This window comes from Ovis canadensis, chromosome 18, assembly GCF_042477335.2.
Source record: "Ovis canadensis isolate MfBH-ARS-UI-01 breed Bighorn chromosome 18, ARS-UI_OviCan_v2, whole genome shotgun sequence".
NCBI lineage: Eukaryota > Metazoa > Chordata > Mammalia > Artiodactyla > Bovidae > Ovis > Ovis canadensis.
The window spans coordinates 70787472-70802528 of NC_091262.1; the positions used below are offsets into that span (position 1 = coordinate 70787472).

General features: G+C 51.1%; 1 protein-coding gene across 2 annotated transcripts in view; it reads left to right on the forward strand.

Annotated features, from left to right (window-relative positions):
• The window catches only part of SLC24A4 (solute carrier family 24 member 4), a 186982-nt gene that overhangs the window by 135247 nt on the left and 36678 nt on the right, over positions 1-15057 (forward strand). The window contains exons 6-11 of one of the 2 annotated variants that reach the window (XM_069558914.1): positions 386-489; positions 1306-1380; positions 4125-4150; positions 6654-6707; positions 8519-8661; positions 13432-13601. In XM_069558914.1, coding sequence (XP_069415015.1) covers positions 386-489; positions 1306-1380; positions 4125-4150; positions 6654-6707; positions 8519-8661; positions 13432-13601 — 572 coding nt within the window. The remainder of the gene's footprint in view (positions 1-385; positions 490-1305; positions 1381-4124; positions 4151-6653; positions 6708-8518; positions 8662-13431; positions 13602-15057) is intronic. The other variant, XM_069558915.1, reaches the window with a different exon arrangement.

The following is a 15057-nucleotide window of genomic DNA, read 5'->3' on the forward strand; positions in this document are numbered from 1 at the left end:
GTTCCCTGGGGTGTGGGGTGGAGTAGGGTACTCACAGGTATGGGGTTTTTTTTTGAGGTGATAAAAACGTTCTAAAATTAGATTGCAGTGATGATTGTATAATTCTGACTATACCAGAAAATGCTAAAGTGATATTTTAAATGGGTGAATTTTACAACATGTGAATTATCAATAAAGCTGTTCCCAAAAATGGGAGGATTGGTGTAGCAGGCCCCTAAGGACTCTTCCACCTCTGGTTTTGTCGTTCTCACCAGCATCTCGGGTGTTCCCTGGTAGTAAGAACAAGTCCTGTCCATTCACGGGGTGGGGGACACGGAACCAGCCAGGGTCTGAGGAAGGGGCAGGCCTGGGCTTGCACATGAGGTTGGCGCCTCTCTCTTCCCAGGCGTGTTCATCACCCACGGAGATGTCGGGGTCGGGACCATCGTGGGCTCTGCTGTGTTCAATATCCTGTGTATAATCGGAGTTTGTGGATTATTTGCAGGGCAGGTCAGTGGTGTCTCTCTTCTCATGAAATGGCATAGGGATAGCGTGGGAGAGACCCAAGGCCCAGCCTTAGCCATGCCTATAACTCCATGTGGCTTTGAGTGGGGGTGTCCCCTCCAGGCCCCTTTCCTTGTATGTAACACGGGTGTCCTGTGTTCCTTCCACCCATGGGTCTGAGAGCAGAAACACGTCAGCTGCCCCCTTGGCTGGTCTTGGGGGTGGGTTGTGGGGCGTTTATTTGACAGCAGTAAATATTTAAGGAGTGTTTCCTGTAACCCTGACCATGAACTAGACTCTGGACTTACTTGGGGCCTGTCTTCTGCCTCCCTGTGGGTGCGTGAAGCTGGCTTGCTGATTTCCCAGCACATCTTCCTGATCCTTGGAGCCACAGGGGGACATTAGACTTGACCTCAGAGAGTCGGGCTCATGGAAAGCTCTTTCTGGCCAAGGGAGGTAGAGGGAGGTGGCCAGTCACCCCCAGAAAGTTCTAGCGCTGAGAGAAGAGTGAGTGTCTCTGGCCTCCCCGGCCACATGGCTTGTCCTGGGATACGTGCCACATGGTCACCGTGAAGGAGCAGGGGGCAGCTTTGTCATTACTTATGAATGCGAACCCACTGTCCTCTGTCCCCAAATATGACCAAGAGAGTGAGGTGCCTGGAGCAGCCAGACACGCTGTGGTCCTGGTGGACAGTTAAGATGAGCTCCGAGGGCATGTGTCTGCAGCTGCAGGGGTCTGGGGGCAATGGGACACCCCCCCAGCTGTGTCCCCCCATACCCCGTCTCCCCAGCTGGTGACGCTAATGGCCCTTTGCTCGGCAGGTGGTCCGTCTGACATGGTGGGCCGTGTGCCGAGACTCCGTGTACTACACCCTGTCTGTCATCGTGCTCATTGCCGTGAGTTAACGCGCCCTCCCCCCGCCCCACTGTCCTGTCCCTGGCACTAGGACCAGAGAACCCACGGCATCCCACCCTGGGGTGTGCTGGCCACTCACTGTGGTCGTGTTGACCTATTCCCCTCCACGGTGCTTCCCTGTCCCGAAAACCTCATACCTGATGCCTTGGTTATCAAGCACATCCAGGTACCACCTTGAGGGCAGAAAGGCCTTGAAAAAGCTAAAGCAGGCGTTATATGGTTGATGCAGTTAAGGTTAAGAACGTGCTCATCAGAGGCCTTGAGATCCTCACTTAGAGCCAGTTTCCTAAGGAGCACAGTTTCTGGTTTCCTAGCTCACTGCAGAGCTGGGAAGAGAGAGACCAGCTGGGAGCCCTCAGGGTAGGCAGCTGGGAGCAAGGATGTGTGCAGAAAAGGCAGAGGGCCTGAAACAGGGACCCCTGAGGGCTGGGGTGACATCATGCATAACATGTGACAGCCATACAGCAGTGAAGCCCATGATGCAGGTTACTGCCGAGGACCATGCCGTCCACAGGGGAGCAGTTTCCATCCAAGAGGAGCTTTCAAGTGACTGCATGAGGGCAGGTCATATCAAGAGGGCAGATGCGTGTGGCATGCCGAGATCTCAGAGTATGAAATGTATTCTGGAATAGCTCTCCCCCTAAGGACATCTAGAGCCAACTGGATTTGATAACCATGATCTTTGTATTAGTTAGCTATTGCCATGTAACAAATTTCCCTCAACACTCAGCAGCTTAAGACAGCAAACATTTATTGCCCCCTTTTTCTATGGATCAAATCTGGGAGTGGCTTAGCCAAGCCCTCTGGCTGAGGATGTCTCATCGGTGTACTCACCAGCCAGAATAGAGTTATGTCAAGGCTCCCCTGGGCAACAATCTGCTTTCAAGATCCCTTGTGAGGCAGTAGGCAGGCCTCAGGCTTGTCCATAGAACAGCTCACATCACTGGGGACTGCTTCCCCTCCCAGCAAGGGTGAGGAGGTGCCGAGATGGAAGCCACTGTCTGTTTGTAACCGAATCTCGGACGTGACAGCCATCACTTTTGCCATATTCTGTTAGGAGCAGATCCCTAAGATCAGGCCACATATACAAGGGAGACTGCCCACCACACCCCCAAAAATGAAAGTTAGAGGTAAAACAATTTACCTATATACAATTTTACCAAATCAGCATAATGCCCAAAAGCATATCATAAAAAACAAAAGTAATTCATAATAAAAGAATACATCTAGTGTGTAACTGTTTGGGCAGGAAGATGCTGGAACGCTGAGTGATATAATCTGTTGACCTCATACAGGAAGTCTGCAGGCCCTATGGGTGCCAGTGCAGGCTAATATGCTGGACTGGCCACCCTGTGAATGGTGTTGACATTGATAATGGGATTTTCTGAAACTGAATGACTCCTGATAAAATCCTAAACTGAGCCAAGTACAGTCATCCCTCTCCACTTGTGTGATAGCTAACTCACTAGAAAATTAAGTATTTATTAAAACTGTGTAAAAATACTTTGATTTATAAAATGGAGTTAAGTTCAAAGCTCAGGTCATTTTTTTTGCTGCTGGCTTAAATAGCTAGCAGGACATTTAAGATGTGTGTCAAATATGGATAACTCCTCTGGGAGAAAGATTTTACATGTTCGAGATTGACTGATGTGCTTGGTCTTCACCCTCTAAATGCCAGTGGCCTTCCACTGGGCCATAAAAAACTGACACTGTCCCCATACATGTCCCCCAAGGTCCCCAGATGGTGATACCAGGCTCCCCTCTGTTGATGTGATACCAGGCTCCCCTCTGCCTCTTCCTCAGAGCCTTGAGACTGGGGAGCCTCAGCTGTGCCCAGCCAGGATGACCCTGTCCGAGCGGCCTCCCAAAGCAGATCCTGTGGTGTGCTGCCTGCCTGACAACCAGCAGAGGGTGCAGTGGGCCCAAATCCAGACTGCAGCCCGTGGCCTGTCCTGGCCTCGTGTGTAGGGACCCCGATGTCTCCAAGATCTGATTGGTGGGCATAACCCCCTCCTGTGTGCACTGGGCCTGGCTGGGGCAGTCACAGGATGCCTCCCAGCACCACAAAGGCATCATTTGTCTGCATCCCACATGGGGGATGCTGGGTGGAGTTTTTGGGCAATGTCAGTGCCCTCTTATGAAGCTGTGGCAACCTCACCATCACCCTTGGCCTCCCTTCAAGTGGTACAAGTGGGTCCTTTGTCCTCAGAGCTTCCAAAGGGCTTATTCTTTATTTTTAAGACAATGACACCCTTTCCTCCCCACCCACCCCACCCTACCCCATCCTACTCCACACAGAAGTACCAAAGATGGAGGGAGGAATAGATAGATAGATAAATAGAAAGATAGATAGATATGCAAGCGCAAACATACATACAGAGATACCTTTTCAGTTTTTAAGATTCTTGATTTCAGCCACCTTATTCCATTAATGAGGGCAGACCCCTGCAGATGGGCCCCCATGGCTACTTGGATTATCAGAAGGCCAGACCAGTTCTCTTTGGAGACCCACACTAGGCCTCATCCTGCAGCATCTGCAGACCAAGGTTTCCACTAAGGAAGGGTCACTTCTACGTTTGAGAAACCCATACCCAAAGAAAGGTGCCAGCTTTCTGTGAAAATCAGAGCAAGCTGGTGTGTGTCACCTCACGGTACTTAGGGGCCTTGTTTGTTCTTCTTTTGGAGTAAATCTGTCCCCCCATTCTTGTTTCTTTTGCCTTCCCAGTTCATATATGATGAAGAAATTGTGTGGTAAGTTTTAAACATTTGTTTCTTTTTCATTTTTCATTAGTATCCTTGTTTGTTGGGTTCACTGCATCTTTTTAAAAATTAATTTTACAAACATAAGAACTTGTGAAATTAAAAAAGGCTATCATTCTTTTGTAATATTTATTTATTCTTGGCTGTATAGAGTCTTAGTTGCAGTATACAGAATCTTCCTTGCAGGGCGCAGGCTTCTCTCTACTTGTGGCATGGCCCCAGAGTGCATGGGCTCTCTAGTTGTGGTGCATGGGCTGAATTGCCTGTGACATGTGGGATCTTAGTTCCCCAACAATGGATGGAATCTACATCCGCTGCATTGGAAGGTGACTTCTTAACCACTGGGCCACCAGAGACGTCCCAAAAAGGGTATCATTCTAAGCAGTCATACCTTTATCTATCCTTTCAAAGTGACAAAGATTGTTTTCCTTAATATTCCCACCCTGCTAGATAGCAAGATATTTTATAAAGCTAAAATAATGAAAACAGTATGATGTATTGCACAGGAATAAACATGGGCCAATATGGAATATGGAACCGAGAATGCAGTAATGGGCCCAGTTCTGGGATGGGGCATCATGACAAGGCAGAGAGATGGGGATGGGGAAGGGGGCAGCCTCAGATGCTGCAAAAATAAGGAATCCATGTAGAATCCCTCACACCTAATATAAGAATAAATCCCAGATGAATTCAAGATTTTACTGCAAAAAGCAAAATTAAAGAGTTTTAGGGTAGAATATAAAACTCATCTTTATGACACAGAGGTTGGACATGATTTCTTAATTAAGATACAAAAGGCACAAACTTCTAAAGAGAAGGTTGATATTTCCACTCTAACCTTTAAGGCATGAATGTATTGGGTTGGCCAAAAAGTTCATTCAGATTTCCCCATGATGTTGTTGTTATTGTTCAGTCACTAAGTCATGTCTGACTCTTTGCAACCCCATGGACTATAGCACGCCAGGCTTATCTGTCCATCACTATCTCCCTGAGTTTTCTCAAACTCATGTCCATTGAGTCAGTGGTGCCATCCAGCCATCTCATCCCGTCGCCCCCTTCACCTCTTGCCCTCCGTTTTCCCCAGCATCAGTGTCTCTTCCAATGAGTTAGCTCTTTGCATCAGGTGGCCAAAGTATTGGAGCTTCACCATCACATCGTATTTTCCATAATATGTTATGGTAAAAACCCGAGCAAACTTTTTGGCCAACCCAATACCTTCCACAAGCCATAAAAACATTCTCTTCGTTGACAGTGATTGAGACCTGTATCCTGTATGTGACTATTTGTGGGAATGTATTCATGAGCAGCTGCATGCTTGGGGACCAGAGCATGCTGGTTCTACCCCACCTGTGAGCCAGAAAGTCTCTTTCCTCTGGGTCTCCTCTTCCTCACCTATAGACGGAGTTCTGAGGCGGTGGTCAGATCATCGACAAACCCCTTTGTCACTCTGCTGGGCTCTGGACTCTGTCAGCAGAGGAAGAGCTCCCCAAAATGACTGCAACTCATGTTGGGCACTTAGTAGGTCTTCAGGACACATTCCTCAGATGACCCAACAAGTTAAGCCATGGGACTGCCCAGAGGCTTGTGTTCTGAACTACAGAAATCCCTACCACGTGTGGAGTTGGATGCTGCTTCTGCAGGACGACAGGAAGGGTGCACCCCAGAAAGACCTCCACCCCACCGGCCCCCACCTCGTGTTCTACCCAAGAGGCTACTGTGCCCGGCCTGTCTCTTCAGGCAGTTCTTAGGGCACCTTCCCACCTGCACCCCCAGCAACTCTGGTCTCTGGCCAGAATCTCGCGTGACCGCAGGGCCCTTTAGGGTCAAGTCTGCATGACCCCTGGCCACTCCCCTCCCTTCCCTGGGATGAGGTGCTGTGCTTAGTCACTCAGTCATGTCTGACTCTTTGCGACCCCATGAACTATAGCCCCCCAGGCTTTTCTGCCCATAGGGATTCTCCAGGCAAGAATACTGGAGTGGGTTGCCTTTCCCTTCTCCAGGGCATCTTCCCAACCCAGGAATCAAACCCATGTCTCCCATATTGCGGGTGGATTCTTTACCATCTGAGCCACCAGGGAAGCCCAAGAATACTGGAGTGGGTATTAATACTGGAGTGGTATCCCTTTTCCAGAGGATCTTCCTGACCCGGGAATTGAACCAGGGTCTCCTGCATTGCAGGCAGATTCTTTACCAGCTGAGCTAGCAGGGAAGCCCTGGGATGAGGTGGTTCCTCCCTTTTCTAGGTAGCTGGAGGAGCTCCTCCTGAGTCCTGCAGAGCCCCTGTAGTTGAGAAGACCCCAGCCCAGCCTTCTCTGTTGCCAAGCGAGTGCCAGATGGCAGGACAGATGCGGGCTGGGCGGCTCGTCCGCTGGCCTGGGTCCTGGGTCAGGGAAGGTGACAGGACACCCCACGGCGCCCCACCCGCCGTGCCGGGCACACCGAGCCGCAGCCGCGGGCTTCCCCCGTTCTAACCAGCCTCCTTTCTCTCTCTGAGGTGGGAAGGCCTGGTGCTCATCATCTTGTACGTGTTTTACATCCTGATCATGAAGTAAGTACCCTTCTCCTCTCCTGGGCTGTCTCACCCCTGGTTCCACACCCCGCTGCAGCCTTTCGTCAGAGGCAGAAGAAAACCTTGGTCAGCCCTTTCAGTCAGTTTTGGCCACCCTGTTTCTCCAGGGGACACCCTGCTGGGGCAGCCAAGGTGGGAGAGAGATATTCAGACTCTGTAGTATGGTACCGTCCGCACTTGGGCCAGGGTGGGCTGCTGGTGGCAGAAGGCTGAGGCCACTCCCCGAATGAGTAATAGTCAAGGACCTCTCTCCCACCCTGCTCCACAGCCTTGGCCGCAGGGTGACTGCTCTTGCTTGCTGTCTCTATAAATCCCCTGATAATTTAATGCCACTCTTTCCAAAGAGCCAGGCAGCTCCAATCTCTCCAGACTCATAAAATGCCGCCTCTGGAGGCTGTCACCCTTGCACAGCTGCAGAGGGTACCACAGGCAGTTCTAAAGGTGCAGACCGTGGGTGCACACCCTCCACCCAGGGTCTGCACCCATGAGGCCCTCTGGAAGCTTACCCCGGTCAGAATCATCTCAGAACTACCCAGGATGAGTAGCATTCAGTCATAAAAAGGAAAGTATGACTCATGCCGTGATGCGGAGGAACCTTGAAGGCATTATACTGAGTGAAAGGAGTCAGGTCACAAAAGGACAAATACTGGGCCATTCCACTTCTGTGAGGTGCTGAGGAGACTCAGATTCCTAGAGGCAGGCAGCAGATGAGAGCTTGATTACCAAGTGCCTGGGGGAGGGCATCATTAATGATTCCTTGACGAATGAGAACAGAGTTCTGTTTGAGACGATTGCACCACCTTAGAGATGTAATTATGGCCACCGAAACGTGAGCCTGAAAATGGAAAACAGTTAAAATAGAAAATTTTATGTCAGATGTATTTTTCCACAATTGAAAAAAAAAAGCTACCCATGAGATAAGCCACATTCAGATTTTTAACTTTCTCCTCACACCTCCGCAGATAATTAAAAAAGAAAACACCACTGAGGTTTATAAGACTAGGAATCCCCACGCTGACATAAAACATGTGTCGTGTTTTCTAAAAATGGATGGTAAGCTGTCAAAACGGCAGGAGAATTGTCTTTAATGTTCTCCTCTCTGAGTGCCTTTGGGTGAGGCCACCAGCCTGGGGTCTGGGACGGAGTCTCCTCTCTTTGGGGACAGTGGCGCTGGCCGGATGGTGTGGGGACAGGGCCTCAGGGCACCCACGAGAGCAAGGCCAGACCTGGGAGTGCCTGCTTTGGGCCTCTCCCTTTTGTTAGGGCATTCTTATGGTGTGCAGAAGTAGGCGTCAGTCATTTTCTTGAGCTAAAAGGTCTCTTATGACCCCAGGAAGCCCATTCAAAAGGGGCAGGCCCCATTGTTCCAGGGTTCCTGTCAGGAAGCTCTGTCAGCTCAGCTGAAAAGATTAGGATTAACATAAATACGCTATTGATACAATGTGTAAAATAGATAATGGGAACCTACTGTATAGTACAGGGAACCTACTCATTGCTCTGGGATAAATTTAATTGGAGTCGCAAAAAAGAGGGGATGTCTGTGTGTATGGAGCTGATTGACCTTGCTGTACGGTAGAAACTCACACAACATTGTAAAGCAACTATTAATATAATCGAATAAAAATTAAAAAAAAAAAACTCTTAGCTCCCCACCCCCTCACCCAAGGCCAAGCTCACTGCAGGTGTGCAGGGGAGAGGGATGGGGAGGAGGCCCTGCCCGCTGCCCCGCCCCTAGCCACTCCCCTGCCCAGCCTCTCCTGCTGCTCTGACCTCCCTTAACTAACTTGCAGGTACAATGTGAAGATGCAGGCCTTTTTCACAATCAAACAAAAGACTATCGCAAATGGCAACACGGTCAACAGTGAGCTGGAGGATGGTAATGATTACTGTGATAGTAGCTCTGATGACCCTTCCCTGCCATTGCTGGGGCAAGGTAAGGCTGAGCAGACAGGAGGGGGCAAACGTGCCATTAAAACCACACACACACACCATAAGCTGTCACTGTCTCCCTTGGTCACAGGACCCTACATGAGGAGGGCAAGTGATTGGGAACTGTGGCTCAGATGGGACAAAGATGAGCCCAGGGTCCACAGTCACGTCCCCAGGGGTCGCCCCAGGCCTCCTGAGGAAGGCTCAAGGCCTGCCTGGCTTTCCTGACATGCAGTGAACCATATCTCTGACCTGGGTCAAAGGCCAGTGCCAGGAAGCTGAGGACTTGGGAAGGCAAAGCAGGTGGGTCTCCCTGTGGTTTCTCAGATGCCAGGCCCGGTTCTGGAGAGCTCTGTTCTAGAGAGACCGCTGACTTGCCCAGAGGAACAGCAAGGCTGGGAAGGACGCCATAGAGCTGGAGAATTCCAGACCTACCCCCATGAGCCCTGCTGGAAGCCCCTTCTCCTGGGAGCTGTGGCCTGGTCTCCTCAGCTTCTCCCTGGACCCCTGTCTAGGGATTCTGGACCTCTGAAGCCAGCCCGTGGTCTGTCAAGCACCCCCAGATGTTTGGGCTTGACCAGCTACTGCCTTGGGAATCTTGTCCTCAATTCTTTTTATTTTTTGGCCAAACCTTGCGGCATGTGGGATCTTAGTTCACTAACTAGGAATTGAACTCATATCCCCTGCAGTGGAAGCTCAGAGTCCTAACCACTGGACCACCAGGGAAGTCCCTATTCTCAATTCTTAATCCAGCCAGTTACCAGGTGATTCCATCCAGGGGGGCAGTTCTGCCAGGGAGAAGAGCGTTGACACCCTCTCCCACCCAAGACTTGTGTTAAGGTCTGAATAGGTTCTTGAAGTCAGGATTTGGGGGAAAAAACAGCTTTAACTGGCATTGCCGACGAGTTCCACCCATGGTGTTGGTAAATCTCTCCTTCAACCAGGAGCCAAAGCACCGTGGACCAGCCTCCTGAGGGGTATTTCTCTTTTATTCCTCATGGCCTTGGGCAAGTCACTTTTAGGTCACTTTAATTCCTAATTCCCGTAGGCTCAGAGGAGACTGTTTGCCTGTGTCTGGGACACGTAGGGGCCGAAATCTATACTCCTAGGTACTCCCCCAGCCCTCACCCTAGGGGTGGGTCAGGGTAGGAGATTCCTCACATGTGTACTTTGAGCAAGTGCTGGGTTGGCCAAAAAGTTCGTTCGGATTTGGGGCGGCCTGAACAAACTTCTTGGCCAATCCAATATGTTCTGTCCCATCTCAGGTAACCCCCAGGAAGAAGGTACCTGTCGTGGGTGCTGAGTGAGGGGTGAATCTCTCCACGTGGAAGGAGGAAGGCTGCTGGGGAGAGGGTATGGGTGCAGCCAAGGCCACCGGCCCACCCCTGGGGGCCCCAGGACGGAGCCCAGCAGAGCACAGGTCGGTGCCGTGCTCCTGTTTCTTAGATGTGAGCAGACTGCCCCAGAAGAGCTGTTTCCAGAACAGCCTTGTCAGGAAGGGAGGAAACGGTGTGGCCGCTGTTTGGGACTTTTAGCTCACAGACACAGCAGCTCCAAGGCAGGTCCCCACCCCTCACAGTTTCTTAAGACAGAGGCTCTTCCTGGCCATCCTTGTACACAGAGATCAGGGCTCCTGGGGTCCTCTAAACCTTCATGGTGAGAGGAGCGATTCTGTTTACCAAGTCAGTGGGAGATGCCCGCATCCTCAGGTGCCAGCCCCAGGAGCTACCTGCTGCCCATGTGGCTGATGGAGGAGGCTGGTCCCCAGTGCCGCGTGTCAGGGATGTGAGCATTTCCTCTTCCAGGCGAATCCAGGCTGCCCTGAGGCCATGTGGGGCCTTTCCAGGGGCTCTTTGGTGGCCCTCACTTTTGCACTTTTATCAGTAGGATTTCCCACTAGTTTATTGCTTTTCCCCAATCCTCGAAGTCCAGGACAATTTCTGGAAAATTGGAAGATTAGACACAAGACTGTCCCCTAAGGCCAAGGAAAGGAGGGGACATAGGTCTCCCTCCAGCTCTTATCAGGGTGAATGCTCTTAGATAAAAGCCAAGGAGGAAACGGGCTAGGGCAGGGTTTAGGGACATAGGCCTGGAACTGGAGAGGTTGGGGCCCGGAGACACAGCCCCCGATGGTGGCTGCTCCTTTCCTCTTGGGCCCATGTTCTTCAGGTCTCCTTCCTGGGTCTCCTTCAGTGGGCGCCTCTCCCCAGCAGCCTTCCTCCTTCCACGTGGAGAGATCGACCCCTCACTCAGCACCCACGATAGGTGCCTTCCTCCTGGGGGTTACCTGAGATGGGACAGAACAGATTGGCTTGGCCAAAAAGTTCGTCCGGATTTCCACACGAACTTTTTGGCCAACCCAATACTTGCTCAATGTGCACACGGGGTGAGGGGTGGGGCAAGCGGGGAAGTGTTTATCACTCACTGAAGGGCATTGTCCCCTAGAAGCAGATTGACTGGGGCAGGAGATTACACCCCAGGGTGTGGAGGGGGGGAGTGCCTGAGGAGAACAAGGCTTTGGGATTTTACCCTTTCTGACAGTGTTGCCACAGAATCTTTCAAACTCAGAGCTCATCTCCCCTGGTCCTCAGTCTCCAGGCAGGTCCCATAAACCAAGCCATCCAGGGTTGTCAAAGATTGCTGGCTTATAGATGCTTTCAGGAAGACACACACACACAAAACCCTGATTTTGCTGTTTTGCAGTTTGGGTGTTTCCCATAGATGTAAAATCAAACTTTTTTTTAAACCCAACGTCTTGACAGGAAAGGAGATTTGCCTTTTTACCCCCCACTCCTATAAAATGCCATTATGTACTTGAATGCTCTTAAAGATCACACAGTTCAGCTCACTAGATCAGCGCAAGCTGGTGTTCTCTTTGGGGGGAATAGCATCCTCCAGTTTTGTTCTGCATACAGGTTTTTTTTTCCCCTAAAAGTTTTACACATTTTTTTATACCACACTTCAATTCTGCTCAAGAAAGCAGAGCACAATACAGCAAGAAAAGTGTCCAGGATGGAGGCAGGCAGGCGGGCACCCCATTTCCCACCGTGGCTGGAGGTCTGGCCTCTCCTTGCTGGCTGTCCAGTGGCATTGCACATGACCCAGTAGCCGGGGCCATTTTGACCACCAGCTGGGCTCACTGTAGGACCCTTCCAAGCTTCCCTGGCCGGGGACACAACTTTGTCTTGGAACGGTGAGGGAGCGGGTGATACCTGGCCTTAGGTTGAACTTCCAGGGCAACATGCTGACATTGGCTGGGTTACCTGCTTAGCACGCAGTGGGTGGCGCCAGGATGAGATGCCCAAGAAGCCGAGGAGGAGAGGGGCCGTCCCCACGGCCAGAGGTCCCGAGCATTGAAGTCCCCCTACTAACACCCTCCTTCACATAACCCCCGGCATCTTGGCCACCATCAAGAATGCTGCCCCAGACTCCCGGCGTCCACCGCACGCTAATCATCTCTGCAATCTCTGTTGGCCTTTGTCTCCTTAACACTTCTCCTCTTCTAAATTGTAAGTAATCTGCTTTGGCCCAAGCAATAACACATGCATTTAAGAAACAGAACCCACGAGTCCAATGCACGCCTCATTGGCGGTTAATATTTGTCTCCCGCAAATGCATGGTCCTCCCGGCTTTGGTTCTAACCACATGCCTCCTGTCTGCTGAGCCTTGCTGCCTGTTGGGTGAGGGTGTGTGTGTCTGGTGTGCATTTGTTCGTGTTTGTGCTATTAACTCTCATGCAGGTTTGCTCTGACTGCTCCTAGTTACCCTGTTATCCAGGAAGGACACTCATCAGAAACGGGTGACCAGTGGAGAGGGACGGGCGTACCTGCTTTGGCAGCCCCTCAGAGGGGAAAGGCTCCCCTGCTTCTGAATGCTGTGTCCAAGAGTGTTTCTATTTCTGGACCCTCCTGGGCTCTGGAGTTGACTGTCAAGCCCCCCAGGGACTCCAGCCCAGAGCATGCTCCTGAAGGTGGCGGGGAGAGTCCAGGGACCAGGGAGATTTGTTCTTCAGCCTCATGAGTGGGAGCAAAGGGTCAGAGAGAGTGGCCTCCCTGCTGGGGGGTGCTGGTTTCACTGAAGACCCTGGTCTTGGCCAGCAGCTCACTGTGCACCCCTCACAGCAGGCTCCTCTCCTGGGTCTCAGTTGCCTCATCAGGGCCTGTGAGCCAGATCTTTGACCTCACTCCTACCGCCTCATGGAGAACAAATTTGGAAGCATAGTGTGCTACGTGGAGCTGGTTCTTCTAAGAGAGAGCAGGTAGCTTCACAGGAAGCTTAGAACCAGTGCTGTTACCTCCCAGCATTTTCCCTTTATGGGGCCCTTGTCCATTTGTTAAGTTTTGTCTGAGCCTCTGTAAATGGTGGGGAAGAAAGGTCCCCCTCAGAGTCATTGGTGAGAGGTGGCAGGGATCCAGTCCACTTTGTAGGTGGGCTGCCTCATGAGGCTTAGGTGAGGAACTGAAAGACCCTTGCATTTAGCCAAGATTGGGCGCCAGAAGAGAGGGTCATCAGTCAGCAGAGGGAGTAGCCCTGGAGATGAGCATGTGGTCCTATAAAAGGGGACCCTGGGGATCTGCTCAATACTTGCGGGTGGTTCAGACCCAGGTGGTTCGCTCTGCTAATGGGAGGGTCTGCAGCCAGCCTCCCATGTGGCTACCAGCGGCTGAGACCACAGCCCAAGAAGTCTGCCCCTCGGGGGGATGTCAGTCACCCCAGCCCTGGGGTTTTGCCCTGGCGGTTCTCAGCGCTAATCATGGCTTTGTGCTCAATATAGTGAAGGAGGAGCCGCAGTACAACAAAAACCCAGTGGTGATGGTGGACGAGGTCATGAGCTCCAGCCCTCCCAAGTTCACCTTCCCAGAGGCGGGCTTACGCGTAATGATCACCAATAAATTTGGGCCCAGGACTCGTCTGCGGATGGCCAGCAGGATCATAATTAATGAGGTAAGTTTCCTTCAAGGCCCGTGAGACTACGTGAGTCTGAGGCCTTGGATGGGTTCCAGCACTGCAGGAAGCCCTGGCTTGTCAGGACACTTCCTGGCATTGGGCCTGAAATGTCAGGTGTTTATCACCAGCCCACTGAAGCAAGGAAGCCCAGACAGCACCCACAGGCAGCAAATGATCCTATCAGGAAGGAGTTTAAGGCAGGTAGCAATCGAATACCATGTCTGCCACATTCCACTAAGTATTTTGTCAAGTACTGCTGCTGCTGCTAAGTTGCTTCAGTCGTGTCCGACTCTGGGCGACCCCATAGTTTGGCAGCCCACCAGGCTCCCCAGTCCCTGGGATTCTCCAGGCAAGAACACTGGAGTGGGTTGCCATTTCCTTCTCCAATGCATGAAAGTGAAAAGTGAAAGTGATGTCACTCAGTCGTGTCCAACTCTTAGCAACCCCGTGGACTGCAGCCCACCGTCCATGGCTCCTCCGTCCATGGGGTTTTCCAGGCAAGAGTACTGGAGTGGGGTACCATCGCCTTCTCCGTTTGTCAAGTACTAGAGAAACACTAATTGGAGAAAGACTGGTCTGAAGTACAGATATTTTTTTTTTAAATGTTACTCAGGGCAAAAAGACAAAAGAATACACACCTATTCTCTATGGATAGAGCAACTCTAGAAGAAAACTGAAGGACTATAGAAGCCTTCTGGTTTGTCTCTCTCAGCATGTGGATCCATTACCTCCTTTGTTATAATGGAAAGTGAAGTGGCAGTGAAAGTCGCTCAGTTGTGTCCAACTCTTTGCAACCTCATGGACTATATAGTTCCTGGAATTCCCCAGGCCAGAATACCAGAATGGGTAGCTGCTCCCTTCTCCAGGGGATCTTCCCAACCCAGGGATCAAACCCAGGTCTCCCACATTGCAGGCAGATTCTTTACCAGCTGAGCCATCAGGGAAGCCCAAGAATACTGGAGTGGGTAGCCTATCCCTTCTCCAGCAGATCTTTGCAACCCAGGACTTGAACCAGGGTCTCTTGCATTGCAGGCAGATTCTTTACTAGCTGAGCTACCAGTGTTATAACTTACGTCTCTTTCAATGCAACCTCAAGGTAGCTGCAGATGTTCTTTTTCCAAGGATAATTCTCTCTTGTTTTCTATAAAGCTGGAGTCATGACCCTCTTCCCACTGCTACCATTCATACTCATACTGAGTCACGCCCCACCTCCTTACAATTCTGTCCTTGCACAGCTGTTGCTGAGTCCAAACTTCATCTGTTCACCACAGGACAGGCCAATTAACTGAGAGATTAGGTGTTGAAGCAATGACTAGGACATTATTTGGAAAACGACTGTTTTCCAACAGTCGAGAGGATGGCAAACTAATGTCTCAATAGGACAGAGGTGGGGAGGGGGGTAGTTGAGTAGATAAAGACCTTTATCTTGCAGGAATCTCCTGGAATGGCCAAC